The sequence below is a fragment of the Pipra filicauda genome, unplaced genomic scaffold (genome assembly GCF_003945595.2).
Source record: "Pipra filicauda isolate LSUMZ 115617 unplaced genomic scaffold, ASM394559v2 scaffold177_size2800117_pilon, whole genome shotgun sequence".
Taxonomy (NCBI): domain Eukaryota; kingdom Metazoa; phylum Chordata; class Aves; order Passeriformes; family Pipridae; genus Pipra; species Pipra filicauda.
The window spans coordinates 2,309,219-2,332,621 of record NW_024104284.1 but is presented as its reverse complement, the minus strand read 5'-3'; the positions used below and the strand labels follow the sequence as shown (position 1 = coordinate 2,332,621).

The window sequence follows — 23,403 nt, the reverse complement described above, 5'->3', positions numbered from 1 at the left end:
AGGAGAGGCAAGCATGCAAGTACTAAAGTGTTTTTGATTGAATAAAGTGGTATTTTGCTACAAAAAGCTGTTTGACTGTGGAGACCAGTGCCTTTGCTTCCCAACTGAAGTGGACTCTCAGTTCTGGAGCCTGTTGTGTTGAATTGGTTATAGGAGAATAAACCAGGACCAGTGCAGGGTGCCACTGGGATTTTTACTTTGCTACATTTGTTAGCTTCAGACTTCAGCCGTAAAGTACAACATTCCTCCACTAAAAAGGCCAGAAAGAGTCAGAGGTTCTTTGCCTTCTTTTCCAGGCAGTGTTGCAAAATGTTGTCCTTAAAATTTGCATTTTAAGGATGAAGAGGTGTGATAATAAAGACATTTACTAACTGACTTTGCGGAAACTCCTTTCTGCATTTGTTGCCCTCCTCCCAGCAGTTTGGGCAAAAAAACTTAGAGGAAATATTAAAAACTACTTGGAAATAGAAATTAAAAGTTTGATTTAGAATAGGTTGTATCTCCTTAAATACACTGTCATTTTATCCTGAACAACAGATGTGGATTTCAAAGAATTAAAACTTAGGGAAGTAAAGAATAGTCCAAAGAGTAATGCAAGTGATCAGATTAACAATTTAATTGTTCAGTTGGAAATGGCTGATTCAGACCATTAGATGGCAGCATGAATTTGTGGAAGAATTTCTCAGCAGAAGCTTTCTTTCAAAGAAAGTTGCCCTTTTCTATTCTGAAGCTTTTCATGACTTTAAAATGTCATAATTCCAGCATAAATCAATTAAAACTAGGTTTTCTGCAAGGCTTTGTGTCATCATTTTCTTCTAGTTTTCTTCTCCCATAATAATTGAAACTGTAATGCAGTAACTTCAATGGCAGTTTTCCTTTTTTATATAAATCTAGTGTGAGTGAAAGGCGCCAGTTCACCAGCAGTGACAGTTGAAGTGTTTGGTTTATCTGCACAAAGCATTTCATCATATTGATTCATTCTTCAGGCTTGATCTAAACACATTTCCCTAAAGATAAGACTGAAATTTGGCCACTAAACCTGCAGTCTGTTCATACTAATGAAGCTTTCTGATGACTTGAACATCTATTCACTTGGAAAGAACTGAGATCGCCAGCTGATAGTTGATTCAGTTTTGTACATTACCAGTTAAGATAGGATTCAGATCATATCTTAAAGCAAAGTCTCGTACATCACCCTTTTATTTCCCTGCTAGTGTATTGACATTATGGTGTAATAATCCACTCAAAGACTTTTAAATTAATTCTTTGTGTTCTTCTTCTGCATGCTACATTCACTTCCCCTGGCCTGTTTGTTCCCACTCGTTGCCTGCCTCCCACACAGACATATTGTTATAAGAAAAGTGTTGAGTACAGCTGTGCTAGGATTTTTCTTTGCTAGTATCTGTTTCTAGGAAAGGAAAAGGGAGAGAGTCAGTCCATTTCCTGTTGGTTTAAAACAGCAGAAACATCTGTTTGTCGTAAGATAGTTTTCCCAAAAGAACAGTGGCAAGGGAGCTTGCAGGTGATGAGCTTTGCCATTGCCAGTAGCTATCAGTTTAGACAATAGTGATTAGTATGGTTGGCTTAAAACAAATTACGATTCCTTAAATGACAGAGGTTATTTATTCCTGCAGTAAATTTTTTAATAGCTAATGTTTAATTTCTACAGTGTTTTAAATTGTATAGCATATATCTGGAATCAGAAAACCCGGATTCTGCTATGGAATCTATAGATTCCATTAAGTTCTGTCCAAAAAGTGATTTTTCTGCAGTCCCCTCACCCTGTTATCATGAATTTCCACAGCGTGCACAAAATGGTGTTGGGTGATGTGTCCTGGCACAATGTGCCTATAATCCTTCTGGTAAAGGCATCCTGTCACTACCATCCACTGCATTAATGGGTGCATTTAATCTATCAGGGATCAATAAAATATATACTCTTGAGTGTATTTACAGTATTATTTGACAGCTGTTAATGTTATGTAGGCTAAAAATCAAGCTGACAGAATAGAGGGTAAGCTTTGCAGGTAGTATTCTCAGTACAACCTCTCTTCATTCTCCAAGTCAATGCACTTACCTGGTATCATTAAAATCTTTTTAACCGTAATTTTAGAGCATCTAGATACGTCATCATTTATCATGCCTAAAATGCAATGTGTCAGGCATGACATTTTACACTCTTGCAACATTCTAAACAGTCTTTTCTCAAGATTAAGTAGTTTTGTCAATGACCTCTTGGCCCTATTTTTACAAGAGGTTCTAAGCCCTAATACTTCAATCTTTTTGTAATTAATATTTTTATTCATTTTCTTTCAGGATACAGTGACCTTCCCAGACCACTTGCTTTCTTGCTCTGTCCGCTGAGGGGACTGCCCTTTCTTTTTGTGGTCCTTGGCTGATATTCAGACTATTTCTTCTGAAGCTTCTTTCAGTGAACAGGCTTCTTTTCTTTAGGCTTTCAACTTCTTCAGATCTTTCTCTGCTCTGGAGAAAGTACATCTGGCTCCAGATGTGTCTTCAAGTTTCAGACGTGACTTTTCGTGTTCTCACATAGGCTGAAACATAAAGCGGTGTAATACAATCCTTATCTTTACTTTCCTCATGTCTGTCTTTCAACACTACTCTTCCACTATAGAAACTTCCTGTAAACCTTCAATCCAAAGATTTTCAGAGCCAACAGCCTGTCCCAGCACCTTGTGAATCTCTTCAGTCTGTTGGCTTTGCAACTCACTGGGTGTTATCTCCGTAGATCTGCCTCTAAAACAGTCAGCTTTCCTTTCAGGATATGGACAGAAGACTAGTCTTGTTGGTATGTATAAAAACAAGCACTGATTCAGAGTGCTCCTCCAGGAGCAGGAATATTTTGGGTGTGTTTCGTTCTTTCCACACAGTTAACTTTTTATTCACCCTTATCTTTTTCCTATACTTCTGCTGAACTAAGGATATTTCAGTCGAGACACCTGAGAGATAGTGGGTTCAGTGGAAACAAACCTATGTGGTCTCCTTTGTTGTTACAGCCTTTCTGCTGTGTCCAGAACCTGAACCTTGGTTACCAGTAAATAGGTTCTTTTTCCTTTGCCTGCTCTTTTTGGTAATGACAGAGATGAACTGCTGTTAAAGCTCAAACTTTACTTTGAGATGCTGCCATAATTTTCCTGAGGGAAGCAAGCAGAAAGAAGGTTAGTAGCTAATTTTTAACAACTTATAACTCAGTAAGATCTGACTGAACTCTTTCCTTACAAGGTCTTTGTTGCTTTTGAACTGAAAGTTCTATCACAGATTGAGAAAGTATTAAATATTCTGAAGAAAGGTTTTCAAGTTTCTTTTGTAACAGAATATATGGATGCTGAATGCAGAATTTTTAATCAGCAACCACGTGTTAACAGTTTCTCTTCAAATGTTGTCTATAATAGTGATTTTGGTGGGTGCTTGTGTTCTGTGAAAGAGAGTACAGTTGACATCTCTTCTGAAATTCTAATTCTTAGGATCTTCTGAAGATCTGCTTGTCTTTATAGGATATTTTAAAGAAGAATGCCTGTTTAAGTTGGTTTTTATTGTCACAGAAAGGATAGCTGCACTCACAGGTACTCATCAGGTACTTTGGCACCATGATTTGTGTGGATTACATGTGTTAGTGAAATGAGGCCGAATCCCTCAGTGTTGTGATTAAAAGGGAAATCACCTCTGAACAAAAACCAACCCAAAACTCTCATAGCTTTGAGGTTCTGTTCCATGACAAAAGAGGAGAATGTGGAGTCTAATCACCTTACTGATTTAGATTCAAGTCTGACATTAGTGTGAGTGAAACAGAAATGAGAATTCTTAAGGAGGTGGACATCAGCGGCTGAGCCTTGCTTTCCTTCAGTAAAGGTAATCTCTATACTGACCTTGTTTACTAAGTCAAAGATCATATTAACCATTTTGCAATTTAGGAAAAATTTCTTTTCTGAAAGGGTTGTCAAGCAATGCAACAGGCTGTCCAGCGAAGTAGTTGAGTCACCACCACAGGAGGTATTTTTAGAAGACATGTCGATATGGCACTTAGGGACGTGGTTAGGACTTGGCAGTGCTCAGTTAATAGTTAGAGTCAATGTTCTTAGAAGTCTTTTCCAAAGCAAATGGTTCTATGATTCCATTTTAACAGTCCTTGTTATCTCTGTCCTTCAAGGGTTTTTTTGAGTTCTTTCTTTCTAGAATAAACTTCCACCCCATCTTGTAAACATTTCTTACATTTCCTACCTTTTAGCAAGTCTGCAATCTTGTATTTTAGTGTATTGATCCAATGTGATCTAACATTTTTTCTTTATTAATATTCAGTACTAAATTGTGTTTATTGGACCAACTGAGACAAGTTGCTGTGCATTGGTGACCACCACTACTTTCATTGCATCACTTATGCATTTTTATTAACAATGAATTTCTGTTTACTTGTCAGTCATTGGTGTAAATCCATTATGCACAATAAAGTTTGAAAGAGTATTATGTCTGCTATTCATAAGCTTTCCTAGGAAATCTGCTCTTTGTATGCTTTCAAGTAGAAGGGAATTCAAAGCACTAAAAGACTTCACCACTGATCTTTTTGGTTTCTGACCTTTTTGCCCCTTCCAGACTTTTCTATGGTTGATTACAGACTCCTTCCCTTTCCCTCCCAGTTGTAGATTAAGCTTCTTTCATAAGGCCATCCACATTTGGGTCAGCATCCCGGTATGATGTGCAGGACAACATAAAATGCCCTCCCTTTCCAATTGCCCAAGCTCTCTCTAGCTCACATTCTTTTTGCAAGTCTGATGTAACAGATGGGAATATTTTTGGATAGAAGCCATTTTCAGAGGTTGCAGAGCTGATAACTAGTGATGTAGGAGAGTGTGCATCCTCAGTTAACTACACTCAGCTGCTGAGAGGTGGCTTGCTAAGTAAGAATTAAGTATTATTTTTCATCTTATTCTTACTTTCAATCCTTTAATTGCCAAGTTTAAAGTGATAGGTTAAATTTTTACTCACAATAATGCAATTTAATGTCTGTATGTTTACATTCATCCAAGTGGGAAAAGAATGTAGCCTAGTACACACTAATTATTTGAATTGAGGTTAATTTGGATGTTGAGAATTATGCTGTGAGCTTTCTTTGGCCTTCTTCCTCTGTGGACTTTCAGGTTAATTAAGTCCTGTGAAGTACTAGGCCTGAGATGATTTTGTTAGTAACATTTTTATTAATATTATATTACTGGTATAAATACATGATAAAATGAAATGAGTGAGATACTTCATTCTCTCATTTGATTAGTGTCTAGGCTGGCAAATGACATGATTTTTTTTTTACATGAGTTTCTTATGTAAAAAGAAAACGATACTGTAGTCAGATATGCAGCATTGTTTATGTTCTTTTACTGTAATGGATATTTGGACGGCATTCTTAGTAACCACTCTGCATGCTTGTAAAGATTAGTGAGTAATACGGTTCATGGGAAATTTTATGAGCTGAAGTAGATAAGAGTTTGAGATATTTGTCTTCTGGATGTCTGCTTTAACCTCTAAGTATGCAGCATGCATCACAGTTTCATTATGTTTTCCTTTTTATTCCTATTGTACTTGGTTTTGTGTCATGGAAAAGAACATTTTCTTTTTCCTTGTATTTATCTTTTTCTACCCCCAGCCCCCATCTCCATTTCAACATTGTCCACTTGACATTTTCCAGTGTCTTAAACTCTGGAGGCAGTGTTCTTTTTATGTTCTTATGTTATTTATGCTGGTTTTGCAGTCAAGAAGAAGTTGAAGTTTTGTTGACCATTTTCATTACTTAGTTATTCAATTGATAGATGAAAATACTTCTTCAGAGGCGCATAACATTTTGTTCTCTACTGTCTTCTTGATTTTAATTGTTATTTTTCACTTGTTTTTTTTCTATCTTAGTCTTCAATGTGCATAACTTTTGAATGTTGTTCTCATGAGCCTTTTTTCCCTGGTTTTTTTTTCCTTTTACTTCTTAGCCTTTTTCTTTTTTCCTCACGTATCTCTTGCACTAGCTTCTCTTTCTTTTTTTTTAAAAAAAGGTATTTGGGCTGGCTTTGAGACCCTTCTGGCACTTTGACAAGTGCTTCATCTAAACTTCAGGGGTTTAGCTTGAAGGAGAGAGAGCAATAAAAGTGGAAGCAGAGACCTGAACTTACTCTTCATGGAAGCATCTCTCTATAAGTAGTGCTCCATGGCTACCTCAATATGTTTGCTCTATTATTTGTTAGCTTCATCTGTGACTGTTAAAGTCTGTAGTGTCTGGAGCTTTCTGTTGGTTTCTCCTAATTACTTTTCATGAGCAACTGTTTTTTACTTCTTTGCATACATATATACTATAAATAGTAAACAAAGTAGTGGTAAATGCAGAGAATAAATAATGAATATTTATTTCAGTAGAATGTCTGTATTGAGCAACTTGGAATTTAGGGAAATAGTGATGTGGCGATATTATTGTCTTGTCATCACAAATTCTTCTGGGAAGATTCCACATTAGATAATGTTATGTTAAACTGAATCCTCCTCCCTCTTGTTTTTCACTCAGGAATGTTTCGATATTGTGATCATGAAAACATGAGTCAATTTTTTTTTTAGTAAGTTATTCATACTGCTTGAAGGAACTACATAGCCTCTAGCTTAGAAAAAGAAGAAAAAAAAGATAGAAAAGGGAATCATCATTAATATATAACAAAGTTTGAAAGAAAGTATAAATAAAAACATACAAGTAAAAAGGTATAAAACTCAGCCTGAAGTTACTGTATACTAAAGGTAGATTGTGTCTGATTAATGTGTTAACCTCACATGTTATGTGTCAACTCATTTTTTTAGGTAAAGAGAATAAAGTAAATCTTATATTTGTGGGATTCCGTTAAGCATTTTATAGCATTAGATAAGGATAATATTTTCATTATACTGAAGGAGATGGGGATTTGTATAAGAAATGCAGGGTGGGAAAGGAAAAGAAAAATAATCAGCAGTATTAAAAGTCAAACTAGGAGGAAGATTATTAACTACAGTTCTTTTAGTTTTAGAAGCAACCTTTTAAATTATTTTTGTTAAGGGTGTTTGCTCAAAAAATAGGAAAACGTTCATGAGATGGAGAAGGCTGTCATTGCTGCACAGGAAGATCAAGATAGTCAGGAAGAGCTGGATGATTGTCAGGGCTGATATATTAGAAATGCAATGAGACTAGATCTTTCCAGTGTAAAATGTAAGATTAATAACATAGGCACTAGTAATACTAATACCTTCTGTTGTCACCTAAGGGTAATTCAGTTGGAAATCACAGAACAGGAGTGTTATATTCTTAACTATTTGGAAGATAAACTAAGAAAAACTAATGTGGTTGAATTAGTGGAGAGACAAATGTGATTGTTAAGATGTGTTGAGCAAAATATTTCTGGTAAAGATATATAAACATTGCTATTACCCAGAGCACTGTTAGCCTTTAGTATATTGTTCACTGCTCTTGGCTTTTATATTTAAGACCAGGAGCAAGTATGGGGAAGGGCTCTGAAAGATTATCAGGATGCTGGGTAGCCTTTTATACAGAAGACTTCTGAAATACTTTGACTTGTTCCCTTGCAAAGCAAAGGCTGTCAGGGAATGGGAAAGCTCACCTTGGAGGGTAAACCACAAAAAAGTAAATAAGCTATATAAGTTAAAAGATAGCATTGACACAAAACAAAGTATGTAAAAGTATAGCCAAGCTGAACATCAGGAGATTCCTAAGTATCAACTCAGCTTCTAGATCATCCTCCCAGCAGAGGCACGTAATCTCATTTGTTTTCTAATAGACCTTAACAGATAAAGAGGATTACATTATGCAGTTGCCTGCAACTCATGGATCTTGACCGCTTAATGTAGGATTTGCTTACATTCTTGCATTTGAAATAGAGAAGGTTCAGGGTTTCTATGTCTTAAAATGGGAAGCATCTTTGTTATGTTTTCTGACTATTTTTTTAAAAAATGAACAGATGCTTTTGAATCTCTTTCTGTTTCTTTATGTTTCCATCACATGGTTATTCTTTACATTTCTTACATAGTCTATTCTTTTGCATAAAGATTTTCTACAAATAGGTCAAAATTGGTTTCATAACTGATCATAGCAAATATTAAATAGTGAAAAAATACTGAATCAAATTAAATCAAAGTTTTTTAAAGATTTGGATTATAATTTAACACCATCTCTTTCAAATGGAGAATAATCTGGGACAAGGATACATGCTTTTGTTTTTTTTTAAAATCTCACCTTTGTAGCTGAGAGGAGGTCAACATTCAAATAAGGGATGTCTATGGCTAAAAGCAATACATATGCCTTGCTCACTTTACATTAAGAAAGTTTTTGGAGGATGTGAACGTAATCTAGAAGAGAAAAACCAGACTAATTCATCATAGAATAGAATGGTTTGGGGTGGAAGGGATCTCAAAGATCATCTAGTTCCAACCCCTGGCCATGGGCAGGGACACCTTTTGCTGGAACAGGTTGCTCAGAGCTCCATCCAGTCTGGCCTTGAACACTTTCAGGGATGGGGCATCCACAACTTCTCTGGGCAACCAGTTTCACTGCCTCACCACCCTCACAGTAAAGAATTGCTGGCTCATGTCCAGCCTCTCATCCACCAGCACCCCTGTGCTGGTTTAAGAGTTAACCAGCAGGGGAAATGAACTCAACTCAAAGGAGAGATTATAAGTCAGAATAACAATTTATTAAAATAATACAGTAAGTACAATCATACAAACAAACAATTGGTCTTAACCCACAAAACCCAAATGTATACCCTGGGGCATGAACAAAGTAAAGGGAGAGGGGAAGAACCTGCTGGTGGGAGAGCTGTTGCAGTCTGGTCAAAGTGGTGATTGCAGTCCAGTTGAGGGTGGTCTAAGTCTGGTTGAGAGCGATGAGCTGCAGTCTTCCTCTGGATCCCACAAGTGGTGGTTAAAAAATGTTCTGAGACTCCAAGATTATATATCCTCCAGTTCAGGCAGGAATGTTCAGTACTTCCCTCAGGGCGGGGAGTTCCACAAAGGGTGTGAGGACAAGAGCATCCTCCTATCTCACAGGCCTCTTAACACCTAGTTTATAGCCTGAGGAGTCAGGCTCTATGGGCAGAGGGTGCAAATAGTCTATTGACAACAGTTTCTGGGAAATGGCATGGAAGGCTATAGAATACACAGTTTTGGGTTACACCCATACCATGATGAACTGATCTCAGCTGTCCTAACTAGGACAACCCCCGAATCCTTCTCAGGATGACAGCTCTCGATCTGTTCATCCCCCTCTGTATTGAGACTGGGCGTTGCCCCAACCCAGGTGCAACATCTTGCACTTGGTCTCATTAAACCTCATGAGATTCCCATGGGCCCATCAGAATCCACCCATCCAAGCTGTGAGGAGCCAGTGTTTCTAGGAGGATGCTGTGGGAGACAGTGTCAAAGACTTTACTGAAGTCTAGACAGGCTACATCCACAGCCTTTCCCTCATCTATTAAGTGGGTCACTTTGTCATAGAATGAGATTAGGTTGGTCAAGCAGGACCTTCGTTTCGTAAATCCATGTTGTGTGGGCTTTGTCCCCTAGTTGTCCTGTATGTGCTGTGTGATGGCACTCATTATGATCTCTTCCATAACCCTGCCCGGAACTGAGGTCAGGCTGACAGGCCTGTAGTTCCCCAGATCATCCTTCTCATGCTTCTTGTAGGTGGGCCTTACATTTGCTAATTTCCAGTCAGCTGGAACTTCTCTAATTAACCAAGACTGCTGGTAGATGATTGAGAGTGGTTTGGCAAGTTCTTTTGCCAGTTCCTTCATTACTCTGGGGTGGATCCCATTAGGGCCCATAGACTTGTGAGTGTTTAATTGGCATAAGAGGTCACTAACCATCTCCTGGATTATGGGGGCTTCACTCATCTCCCCATTACCAACTTCCAGCTCTGGGACCTGATTATTCTGAGGAAAACTGGTCTTGATATTAAAGACAGGCAAAGAAGGCATTAAGTACCTCTGCCTTTTCCTCATCCCCTGTCACTGTACTATCCTCTGCATGCAACAGATGATGGAGGCACTCCTTGACTCTCCTTTTGCTGCCAATATATTTATAGAAATTTTTGTTGTCTTTAACTGTAGTGGCCAAATCAAGTTCTGTGTGGGATTTGGCCCTTCTGATCTTCTCCCTGCATGACCTTGTGACAATCCTTGTAGTCCTCACAAGTTACCTGACCCTCCTTCCACAGGTAATAGATTCTCTTTTTTCCCTAAGTTGCTGCTAAGTTCTCTCTTTAACTAGGCCGGTTAAGAGGATTCCAGGATTCTCCTGGATTGCCTTCAGCTCACCATGCTACTTTCCCAGCAGATGTCAGGGTGGTTGAAGTCCCCCAGCAGGACAAGAGCCTGTGGCAACAATCATTCCTGAGGCTGGAGCGAGAAGCCTTCACCAATAGGCTTTCCTTGATCAGGCGGCCTGGTCTGTCGTAGACACAATTCAGGAATAATGAACTGTAGTTCTCAAAAGGAGTACTTGGACAAGAGAGCCTCTTTGTTCCCAGGTGGTGTTGTGGACCTGCTGAAAGAACCAGAAGATGCACTGTATGAAGACAAAAGTGACTATACTGGATGTTTCCTTCTTCAAAACATAGAACTCACATCTGTGAGTTCATGTACGTGGCTAATGGACTGCTTAGAAAAATAGGACATAGCCAGGGAACAGCTGCACTAAGCAACTTGCTCCCCTAGAGAAATTTCAAATGTTATAGAGAAAAAGTTATCCACAGCAAATGCTGTTTCCTACTCCCTGCATGGTCTGTGTCTTTCTATCCCTCCACTCACAAAGCTCCACAGCATTTTCCTGATTAAGCAGTGCCAGCAGGGCTGCCAGCTTGATTGAGTTCATATGGAAAAGGAGCCAGAGCGAAAACCTGTGCAGAATGACCCTTTCAGCATTGACCTGGCATCTGAAGAATGACTTTCCCATACCGTGTTGTATCTTGTATTTTAGTGGTCTTCATCTTGGCCAAAATGGTCCCAGTTTCTCTTCACTTTGCATTATGAAATGGGAATAGGGTAATACTTCCTAAAAAACTTGTGTAGTCGGGAAATAATTGTTTTTATTTGTTCTTTTTTACATAGTTGAAGAATATATTGATCATTAGAATTCAGAGAAAACCTCACTGAGTTTTTAACATGGAGCTAAATCTAAATAAAATTCCTGGTTTCTGTGAGTTGCAACTTGCACTTGTTTTTTTCCCCTTCTAAAAATAAAGTAACAATATTTATCAGAAACATTTATGCCATTGAGGAATCCAGAGAAATGCAGGAAATGCAGTATGAACACATAACATATGTACTAATACTTTATTTGTCTTTATGTGAGTGGATTTGATGGCCAAAAAGGAAGAGGCCCCAAGGGCTCCTTAGTATGCAATTAATATTTTGGCTAGAAAAGCAGCAGATTGTTTCAGTATGCTTACATGTTATGACATCATATTCCAGTAAAATTATAATGAACAGAATTTTTGTTTGTCTCTGTGGCAAACCAAAATGAGTTTTCTAATTGTCAACAGACCTTGGTGATTTATTTAATTATAGTGGCGCCCGCTCACACCAACTTAGTTAAGGTCTGTCAGCATTTCTGTTATGAACCCCTATTTTTAGGGGTTTATAACTAGTTGTAAATATTTACTCACTGCTGAAACTTGGCATTCAAGGTCACGGTCATGGAGCAAATACCCTTTTTCATTTTGACTATTCTAAAGTGATACCAGTGGCATTAGCTAAAAAGTAGATTACCGATACTCTGAAACTTGGAGGGAATAAAGGGAACCTGCTTTCCAGACCTCCTATTCGAGGAATCTTCTTAAGAATCACAAATGTCCAGAAGAGCCAGATGAAAATGAGCTTGTTTTTAGAGGTTATATTGTGTATTATCCTTTATCACACTTTGTTTTCTTGAATTGAATGTATCATTTCACACGTCCTTTTGTTGTCCTCTAGCCTTATAATCCTCTGTCATTTGGCTGTATTTGTCAGCTTATGTTCTGAGGAGTGTGCCAGTATCACTTGAGAATCGCTTTTACATAAGAATTTTCTCCAAGGAAAATCCTAGCCTTCGTAGCTACCATGTAGAAGGCAGGGAGATGCATATTTTTTAAATGAAGGTAATTTAAAAACTTTTAGAAGCCTAATGAGTCTGTAGGTGATGCGTTGCTGTTTGAAATTCTGACTGTTTCAGTTCTGTGGCTGAACAGAGTGACAGAGGACTGAGGAGTGTAGGACTGACACGTGATTGAAAATATTGTGCTGATATGTTATTGCATAATAATCAAAAATTCTAGATAAACATTCAGAAGATGGTAAATTATTTCAACCCTTTGTAGTAACTCATATATAATATATTGGGAAGGTTTGTTAATGATCAGTGGCAGATACATAATTTTATCTTCGCATAGGCTTGTTCTTTACATGAGTGTACATCTTTAGGATGCAGAATCATTCATTATGAAAAGTAAGTTTAATTGTCACACTGTACTTTCAGACTCTAATATTATGATTAATTTGAGGCTTTTGTTAATACAGTCTCTATCCTCATCACTGAAAAGAGGATGTTGTTTCTGTTTGACATGCTCTCCGTTGTAGAGAAGCCAATATCCTCGCAGATATAGTCCCTTTTCTGAGGATTTCAGGTGCTCCTTTGCACTTTCCTGGCAATGTTCATATTATCAGTGCTCTGTTGACTCTGCTTGAGGCCAAGCAGAGCAAGAAAAGTTTAATCAAAACCATGTAAAAGCCTAATCATTCTGCCAATGTCAAAGAGCTGCCGAGGCTCTAGAGCCATGGGCTGAATATAATTTTTCCATATTATCACATAAATAGCTCCCTAAACACTCTTTAAAAGAAAAGGTAGGAAGGGGGGAGGGAAAAAGCAAAGGCCTGTTGTGGGATTTGAGTTTATAAGGTGGATTAAGTTCACGTGCTTTCCTCCTTTGCATGCAATGGAGGGAAAGGTAGGCCTAGTAACTCAACAGGAAACAGGATATTGTATTTTCCGATGGATATTGTATTTTCCCTAAATATATATAGTTGCTAACAGCACTACTATATTTCTTTTTGTTTAAAGAAGATTGTGAAGTAATGAGGTAGGACATGCTATCAAGATGTCTACTGCTTTTGCATAATATGGCTTGTCCTATACTAAGCTGCATAACACATGCAGCCATTTCCAGGCTCTAGTTCTACATCTTCTGAGATCTTCTGGGATGGTGAGAGGATTTCTGGGAACTCTTCAAGGAACTTGAGGGTGCCTGTTGCTGCAGGGAAAGGATAGCTACTGGAGGCTGTGCCTTTTAGCAAGATTCAGCAGCTGCCAGTAAGCTGTCAGCTAGTCCTGATCAAAAGCTACATTGAGCTTTCCTTCCAGTTGTTTCCTGATTAGAGAGGGTCAAGCACCCTCTCAGCAGGTACTACAGAGAAGCACATATAAGTGCAGGGCCTAGAACACCATTCCCAGAGACAACCAGCAGATGCAGCAGTTTGCACAGCAGTTCATGCAGAAGGAAGTCAGAAACTGCTGAGGATGGTGCGTGTGTGCTCAGCAGTGGTGGTGATGTACTACATGACACGGTTCCTAGCACCATCTGGAGCAACTCTCCTTGGTGCATCAAAGACCTTGAGTCAGAACTAGCTGCAGAGCTGTTGCTAGGATTCATTGTGGACACCAATGGTGCTGTAAGGGGACATGCATAAGTAAGCATGACAAGAGAGATCAGGTTTTTACAACTGTGGCAACTTCTTTGAGGATCGATGCTTGTAAGAGATGGGATCCACCTGACCGAGTGGGGCAAACATCTTTATCAACAGGTTGGCTAATCTGGTCAATAGAGCCTTAAGGTGACAGAGAGTGGAGTTAACCTATAACCAAGCAAGAAGTGATGGATCAAGTTAGTAGGCAAAAACTTAAGGGTGATGTTGGCAAGAGAGACCCTAAAACCAACTAAACAGGACTGAAGCGTCCCACTCCAATTGTATACACACAAGTAATTAAGGACCTACAGCATGATAGGGGAGATCCTTATACCCTATATCCTTTTTCATTTGAAAAACTGACATTCTTTTTGAGGTAAATCTCAGTCTGAAGCCGCTGTACTTTTTTATTGTATATTTTGTCATATTGGTAGTGTCTTGATATTGTGTTTGCTTTTAGAAGAAGAGGGAGGAAAGGGGTGAATGCTCTATGTCAGAAGCAAAGAAGGACACAGTGGAGTGGGACAGAAGTTGACATTGTTGAACTGTCTGTTTCTTTGGCTTGACAGCTGCTTAGTTAACTAATGGCACCATGGTGTTTGAATTCCATTAGGCATGTAGAACCTTTGTAATTGTTTTCCAGAAAGAGTGGTCAAACACTGGAAGGTCGTCCAGAGATGTTGTGGAATCTTCATCCTTGAGGATATCCACAATATCCTGGACAATGCCTGAATAAGGCAGGGTAATTTCAGAGCTTGACCATGCTCTGGGTGCTGCATTGGACCAGATGATGTCCGGAAGCCTTTCCAACCTGAGTTATTCTATAATTTTGTGAAAATGCTACATAAGCAAAAGCATTTCCAGGCCTTAATAATTCCCTATAAGTGTGTTAAACTGTAAACAAGAAATCAAAGTAAATACCCACTTTTTGCATGTCATAAAGGCAATTTAGCTCACTCCTCCAAGGCCCTATAGCCAGAGGCTTGTTGGAGCCAGTGTTATGGTTTTGCTCTTTCCACATAAACGTATTTTTAGAATTAGGCACAAAGTTCAAGGACACTGAGACCGGTGTGCTTGTTTGCAGTTGTTTGGTTTTGAAGTGTGCTGCTCTCTGGTAAACTTTTTGTTTTACAGTTGAAATAAATGGGTTACAATTATTAATGAAAATTCAGGAAGTCTTCATACCAAAAAATCACCATCCATGTCCGGAGATGAAAGTAGAGAGAACACATTTTAAAAAGGATCCCTTAAGAGGAATGAGAAAAATGTAGTACTTTGTTTAAATGAATCTAGTACTGTGTTTGAGTGAATCTAGTTTTGTTGTAATGGACCTTACTTTTGGCCATGCTTTTGGAATCCTGGGCTTTTTTACATTGCTGTAAAATATGGACAGGTTATTTGTCAAATGAGGACCCATTTCTGCTACGTATATTCTCTGCCACCTGCCTTTTGTTGCCCCTTAGAGCTGAGCTATACTGACAAGTTTCACGTGAGCGACCTCACAATCCTTCTTCCTCTGTGCCACTTGTCTGTGGGACAGAAGTAGTCTCCCAGGCGTGGCTTCCACTGGAATTTTTGGTTCCCCTTAGGTTTTCATCTTCCCAAGACTCAAACCAAGAAGAGAGCAGAGCTGGGCTGTTGGGCTGATAGATAGTAGAGCTCACAAGTGTAGGTGAGGAGATGGTTTGTATGTAGGAGCTGCTCTCAGAGTTACCAACTGCCTTGCTGAGGTGCAGTCCGTGTGTTTGGCTACTGGGTCTTATTCTGTGAGAAAAGATAATGTTTTATCTGCAAGTACTACTCTATATTATATTAAATGGTTGGCTAAAATTCCTAAATTGTATTGTTGTTTTCTCTTTGTGACTTTTTTCCAGGTATCATTGCCCAGTGCCTAAAATTTTCTATGTCCAGTTAACTGTTGGCAACAGCGAGTTTTTTGGTGAAGGAAAGACTCGTCAAGCTGCTAGACATAATGCTGCAATGAAGGCTCTTCAAGCTCTCCAGAATGAACCTATTCCAGAAAAATTACCTCAGGTTTGTATTTCAGAAAACTGTTCCTAATCTTCACGTGAAGATACCAAATTGAATAATTTCATTGCCAGTTTTTCAATGTTTTTTTTTAGTATTTTTTTCATATTAGCCTCAGTAATTAGAGAAGTAATACTAAATTACTCATTTCTTAATAAAGGCACACCTAACATAGCACTAGACTTAAATAACAAAAAATAAGTAGACATTTTAAAAATAGGATTGTCAACAGTGATTAAGTAAAAAATAAAATCAAAATAAAATGAAATATTTGAAATTATACCAAAAGTGGAGAAAATGTCCATTTAATCAGTGACTTTATGGAGAATGAATTATTAACCTTAAATATGTGTTGTGCCATTAATGCAATTTTTACAGTTGAAATTACTTGTCCCCAATGTACTTAAGAACCCGATGGAGCTCATTGGCAGTTATTGATCACCTGGTTATAGGCTTTTAGTCACCTTTTTAAATAATTGGCTTTCTCACTGCTACATTTATAAGTGGTGTATATTGCTGCTTAAAAATTAAAACATTGTGTCATATTTTAAAAAATATTTAACAGAAAAATTATTCTCAGAATAATCTTTGTAAATTGAAAGGACAAATATAATAATATTTCCCAGTCAAAGAAGCCAAATACTTGCAAGACCTCTGGGAGAACTGTGAGTTTCTGGTGCAGCAGTTGACGACCACTTGAGATCCTGTAGAATCTCAATAGCAAGTGTCCTTTGGTAGGAGGCTAAATCAAGTCCTCAGTCAGGAAAACCTCTGTGGCTTGGTTATGCTGAGGGGAAGGTGGGCTGGTTGCAGGTGAATCATGAAAAAACATCTCTGACACTTCATGGTTTAGAGTTGGGGGTGACTGGAGGTAACAAGCTGAGGTAACTCTCTGCCTAGATCATGATGGAGGGATTACAGAGCATTGCATCATGTGGAGCTGAGTGTAGCTCTCCAGAGAACGGGGAGCTGGTTGAAATAGAATTTAAGGGCTTTGTGGTGACAAGGTTCAGGCTTCTCCCTGCTGCTGCTCACGTGAAATGCACACAGGGCTGCTCTGCAGTGGTGGTATGTGCCCTCACCACGGACCGTGGTCCAGCTCAGTAAAACCTTCAGCAAAACTGACCGTCTTGAGTCACCTTTGGAAGATGATTGATTCGTCATTCCTCGAACATTGTGCATGGATCAGAACCAGTACACATCAGATTCTGACTGGCCTTGATTACATTATGAGATTGAGCTTCTTTCTTCCCCAGTCACTGCCACTGTGCTCCCAAGGAGAGGAGAGAGGGGAGCAAGGACAGACCTGCTCCTACCCATCTGGTAATCCCATTAGTAACTCAGTGAATTTGACTAGAATGGGATCTATGGAAATACACAGGTTTATCTTTCGGCTTTCATAGCCATGTTTACTTAATGCAGACTTCTGTATATTCTTCTTTCGTTTCAAGGTACCCTTTTTTTCCTTTCTTTAAAAAAACTTATTTAAGGATAAAATCTTTTATCCATATTAAACCACTGAAGAGGAATACTGCTGTCTTAATACTTCATTGCACAAACATGTAGAAGAGCGTAAGGTGAGCAGAAACAAGAAGCAATCAACCAACAGGGCAGGGTTGCAGCGAATGTGAACCTGCTTTCACAAAAGAGCTATTGTGTGTCTGCCAAAGCACCTCTGCTGTCTCATAGATGTGAGGCTAAGAAAGGCCTTACAATTAAAGTGTCAGTTGTGGAATGAGGATCAAATTTAAATCCAAAGTGCCTGAGGCACTCCTGAACGTATTTCATCATCCTTAGGGAAGTCATATGTCTAAGGCTTGAAACGTTATTGCTCAATACTAAGATCTAAGCCTTAAAGTCTTGATCCTCTCTTTTCTCCACTTACAGTTAAGTTCTCTACTGTATTTGGTGGAAAAATATGCAAGGAGTTAAATTTTAAGGGCAGGAGGGACAATAAGGTATTTTCTGGACAGATGTGTTTGTATTAATCATGAAATTTTAAACAGTAATTTCTAGTTTAAACTATACATATCTGGTTAAGCTAGAGTACAGCCAGAAAACCTAAATATTCTTGACTTGGAGGCTTGCTGACAGTCCAGTGGGCATTATATTATTTTATGTAAATTATGCCAGTTTTGATTATTCCCCGTTTCAAAGATAATTTGTGAGGTGTCTCTTCTAGAATACACCTAGCTTCATTTTCTATTTAATTTGTATTTTCTTTGCTAAATATAACAAACGGGTATCAAAAATCTCTCCCTCATGTATATTTACAAATTATGCTTAAGTAATTTTGAATCCTTTTATAGAACTGATTGTTTTCATACTATGTCAGTGCAAGGTTGTTTTTTCTAATCAGTAGTTCATCCTTATGTCTTCTTTTTGTCAGCTTTTTTGATTATCAATGTCCTTTATAAAGTACAAAACTTAATTGAATACAATACCAAGTAATATTCTCACTAAGGCTTTTAACAGAATAATAGTACCCCATTCTTTATATCTCCAAAATATATTTTCCCCTTTAAATATTGTCCTTTTAATTCTGTTGATCTTTCTCAGTGAACCTAATCAATGCTTTGCTGGTCCTATAAGTAATGACCTACATTCATGATTTCAGTGTATGAAATGAGCTAGAGGTGCTGCATAACTTCATTCTAACTACCTTTGTTATTGTTTTTCACTGCACCCTTTGTTTTCAGCAGGTTCTATAAACTTTATAATTTTTTTGTTTTGCATTTAGCTCCAGATCAATGTCAGGGATGTAAATGACTGTTTTCAGACTCAAAAGTTTAATGAGACAAAAAGTGCTCCACGTCTGCATGCTGTAACTTGAGTGCTGGATTTTTGGTCCTGCATTGTCTTAAGGATTAATACATTAAGAGTTAATGAATGATAGATAAAAGATTGATAAGTTTCATTTTAATGTGAAGAACCTCTAGTGCTTTTTTAATGGTGTTTTATAATTCTGGTATCTGCATTTTTGTAGCTATGCTAGTGGCTGATGATTTAGATCAGACTTTGTTATGTAAGACGGGAGCTCTGCAGGAATCCACCTAATTCAGCCCAAGTGTCTTTGAAGTTTACCTCCACTAATAAAAAATTAGGAGCCTGGCCAAGGTTACATGGTTGTTGAGAGATCCCAGTTTGAAGCATTCAGAGCTTTGCAGTTTGAAAGTAGCTGAAAGTGAAACCTCTGAGAACTAAGGAAATGCAGCCTGGGGGACAAACACCAAAAGGCAGTGGTTGCAAAAGGCTGACTGATCCCTATGCTGGTTGTTGTCTGAGAAAATTAATATTTCCTGAAGTGTAAAGCAAAGCTGAATTTTAGGCAGGATAATGTTTGCATGTGCCTTTTGTTTTTTTATCTCTTAGCCTCTCTGTTTGTTATGTTCCTACGGATAAATAAATAATGTTCTGTGTTGAGCAAGCTGTTCTCTGTCACTACCTTTTCACACTGGTCATAACTCCTAGAGGGAAGTTGATGGGAGGGGCCATTAACCAGCTGGACCTGCTGAGGACACCTGTAACCTGGTGACCTAGTCCAAGTGTGGGACTGATTCACTGAATTTCTTCTGAGAGAAATGCTGTCTTCTGTACTTTCCAAGAAGTACAGATTTCTTCCTTGCTTAGAAAGGGTACCCACAGAGCGACTGAGAAACAGATCGAAGGATGTGTTTGATCGTCATGTTTGACACAAGAAGTGTGTATTCAGATAATTGTTGTCCATGTCATCAATAAGACTAAAATCCAGAGTTGTTATTTTGCCATCTATAATTAATGAAAAATTAATGTATATGTGTTCCTTTGTTATGAAGCATAAGCACATTATATATGGCTTCACAGTCAGCAGGTGTCTGATAATGGGGTGCTGAGATAGATGTACAAGCGCTGATTTACATCCTGGCAGGAGAATTCAAAAGTCTTTGAGAAATTGGGGGAGAAGGATAATATATTGTTTTTATCTTTTAAGAATTGTGATATGATTATGTATGCATCATTTTCAGAATGGAGAAACAGGAAAAGAATCAGAAGAAGATAAAGATGCAAACAAGTCTGAGATCAGTGTAGTGTTTGAAATCGCTTTGAAGCGCAATATACCTGTCAGTTTTGAGGTATGTGTTACATTTTTATCTGTTTACTAAAGAAGTATTAAAACAAAGTGTCATTACAACTGCAGACAGTTAATAATAGTAATACACTATGAAAATGACTTTAATGTTCATGCAGACAAATTAAAAATTGTTAGTGTATCAGAGTCTAAGACACTGATTTTTTTACTATTAAAATAGATGCTCTTTCAGAACTCTTAGAGACCTAATACTTGTTTGCAAACAAGTGGATGGCAGAAAGACAGTTAAATCGTCTTCTGTATAGGGCTGTGGGATTAGAATTGATAGCCACACTCAGTCTTATGTGAAATAATCTTCAAAACAGTTACCCAAAGTTTTTGCTTTAACTATAGTCACTCATGGACTAGAAAAGTTCCCACTGAAACATTTTGCCTCTGATGTGCTGTTTTCAGAAAGTCATGAGTATTTTTGTATTCCACTCTGTTTGACTTCGTATCTATCTCTGCTTAAACCTTCATGATTTTTTTTGTTTGTTTCATATGATTTTATCTATGAACCTGCTTCTGACACCTTTGTTTATCTTAAGTAATAAAGAATATTTGGAATAGCTCCAATGCTATCAGTTAAGTAAGTACGGAAGAATGAGTGATACTAAATTTTTCCGATGAGAAAAATTTTTCTGATGAGAAAGTTCTTACAAAAGCTTGTTGTAAAATTCTAATGTTGTGGTAGGACACACCAGATTTCCAAGGTGGGGTTTTTTTGGTTTTTTTGGTTTTTTTTTTTTAATGCAGAAAATGTTAATATAAGTGGCTTTTTAATGTTTGATTTTCTGCTTTTTGTTTTACATTTAAACTGAGTATGTATGAAAGACGTGGATAGTGCTTATATTGGTGATGGTTATTTTCTCCCGTGCTTTTTCCTTTTAAAGTATAGGCATGTATTTGCATATGAAAAAAAACAAAAAAAACTAAGCTGTGGCATGCCTTACAGTGTGCTGTATGCAGCTTACTGACGTGTTTGGCCCATGTCCCTGAATTGGCCAACATCAAATGAGCTATTTGGACCTTCTTAGAAATCTGAGAAATCTCTCATAACGTGGGTCAGAGAGCCAAAGACAAGGAATACTATTTGTGACTAAGGAATTCCTTGGCATAACAAAAGTGTTTGTGCTTCATATATATGGTCTGTGTGATACATGCTAGTTAGAAAGTTAAGAGAATGTAAAATCTAGAGGATGAAACTGGGGTGTTGGGGCGTGTTGGAGTATCAGTTTGCCACTACATGCCAAGAACCTTACTCTTATATAAGACAGGAATAATGGAAACACATGCCTGTGTCTCAAAAAGGAAGCTTATAATTAGAGTTTCAGTTTTCACACATTGTTTTCTACCTTAAATATTTAAAAGTGTTTGGAATAGTTCCATATGAATCAACGCACTAAAATACAAGATGTATGGTCACTGGTGACAGAGTAGCTTGGAGGGTGGAAAGAAAAGAGGGATAGTGCTTTGAATGTCTTCTGAACTTCATTCCTGTTTCAGCTTACTTAGGGGAGAGCATTTGGTAAGGAGAAAATGAAGGCAGAGATACTTAGTACAGGAAAAGTCTAATGTGTCACTTGCCAAAGAATGTTAGCAACATTGAAAAAAGACAGTTTCTTGCTCTCCTGACAGGTTTTGTGTTATTTCCTGCCTTTAAATCTAAGTAAAGGTGACAGTCTTAAATAGAGTTTTGATTGAACTTGGTTCTGGCTTATTTTTCAACAAAACTACTAAGCAATTATGGGTAATCCCCAGGATCTGATGTTTCTAATAGGATTTTATTTACAAATGGTCTTGTGTTATTCCAGGCAGGCATCAAAGCTTTTTCTAGCTTTTATTTTGTGTGCAGTAGCTATAAAATAATCTGTCTTTTCTTCATCTGACAAAGCTTTAGCCAATGTTCCAACAGTGCTGTGTTATGTAATGAAGTAATCATCATAAATATATGTAAAGTTCTATGTAAGCATGCCCTCAGAATTGCATGAGGGATGGACAATCCTGTTTCATGTAATATGGCTAGTTTTAGTTGCCTAGGAACTTTAGGATGAGTTTTAAGGAGTTTATATCTATTAAATTGTTAACTAAAAGAGAAACATTGAATTCTAACAAAGAACAAGCTTTACTCCATACTTTTCACTGGCACATCCTTAGCTAACCTTGATTCATCAGCTTTTAAGTCAAAATGCAACTGCTGTAAGGCATTTGTGGGGTTCTCAATGAACAGTTTTTAAGAAGGAATACAGAAGTGATTGCTGTAGGAATTGTTAAGAGTACCTGTAGAATGGTCATTTCGCTTATTATTCCTTCTCTAGCAGTAGGCTAAAGTCTTGCATTTTTCAGTTATTTTGCAAGATATATTTTTTTTTATTTCTTATTTGTTAGTAAGGAGTTGGTGATCCTAGAAAACATAATGGAGGTCAACAGCTTCATATTAGAACATGTTGGGGTGTTTCAGATTGTCATATTATTTTCAGTATTTTCTTTGGATTGTAATGTTATTTCTTTAGAATAGCAAATACAATAATATATTTTTTTTCATTGTCAGTATCAGGAGTGAAGGCATAGAGTGCCTGAACAGGCAGATTTTCTGCCCCTCCATCCCTGACCAGTGGTCTGCTGGGAAAAAGAGATACAGTTGCTTATATCCCACTCTTATCAAAGTAAGACAGACATTCTTTATTTTGAACCAGCAACAGTCCAAATTGCTGACTCTGGGAGACTGGTTCTCAGCAGGAAGTCTCACACCTATCTGGCTTCTGCTCTCGGATTAAGGCTTTGGATGATTGACTACTGAGTAGCTCTTAATTGGGTTTTGGGTTTTGCATGATGGTCACCCTTTCTCACTGCAGTTTTACACCCAGACATCCAGGTGTTGGGTTTTTTTTAACTGAGAAAATCTGGTATGTCTGGCCACACAAGCACCTGGAAATGTATTGGTATTTTAAAACTTTTAAATAATCACGGATACATGGATGTAGGTGACATGGGTTTGTTGATCCGATTTTTGTCTCCTCTATTTCTTGGGGTTTCTTTAATGTCCATTTAATCTTGTTGTAATCCTCTGAATTTTCTACCTGGAGTCTCATTAATAATTGAAGCAGCATTACTCTTTCACTGTAATCGTACCGCTGTTTTACATTTGTCAGCATGATTCATTAAGTTGAGCCAAATTCATTCTTGATGTAATTTGACCTTAGATGTGTTTTCGCCCCATGTGTTTTCTCTTGCTGTAATTATTCTTTAAATCCATGGAACAGAAAAAGAAAAGTGTATTGAACTGTCACCCTTAATCAAATTCTCAGCTTTAAATTAACCATGATTTGGTCCACAGGTCGTATCTTTCAACTGAGGAAATAGTTTAATGTCCTAACGCATATAGTGTTCTTGGATAGCAAAGGTTGAATTTCTTTCTAGTGTTTTCTGTCCCAAGGCTCATAGCACAACTGTTTGAAATCATGTGGAGTAAAAAGATCTGGGGTTAACCAAAAGTATTGTTAGGTAAATATTTTTTTGCTTAAT

General features: G+C 37.8%; 1 protein-coding gene across 4 annotated transcripts in view; it reads left to right on the top strand.

Moving 5' to 3' along the window:
* STAU2 (staufen double-stranded RNA binding protein 2) overlaps positions 1-23,403 on the top strand; it is a 171,721-nt gene that overhangs the window by 35,244 nt on the left and 113,074 nt on the right. For all 4 annotated transcript variants that reach the window (XM_039379843.1, XM_039379845.1, XM_039379844.1 and 1 more), the window contains exons 6-7: positions 15,617-15,776; positions 19,775-19,882. In XM_039379843.1, coding sequence (XP_039235777.1) covers positions 15,617-15,776; positions 19,775-19,882 — 268 coding nt within the window. The remainder of the gene's footprint in view (positions 1-15,616; positions 15,777-19,774; positions 19,883-23,403) is intronic.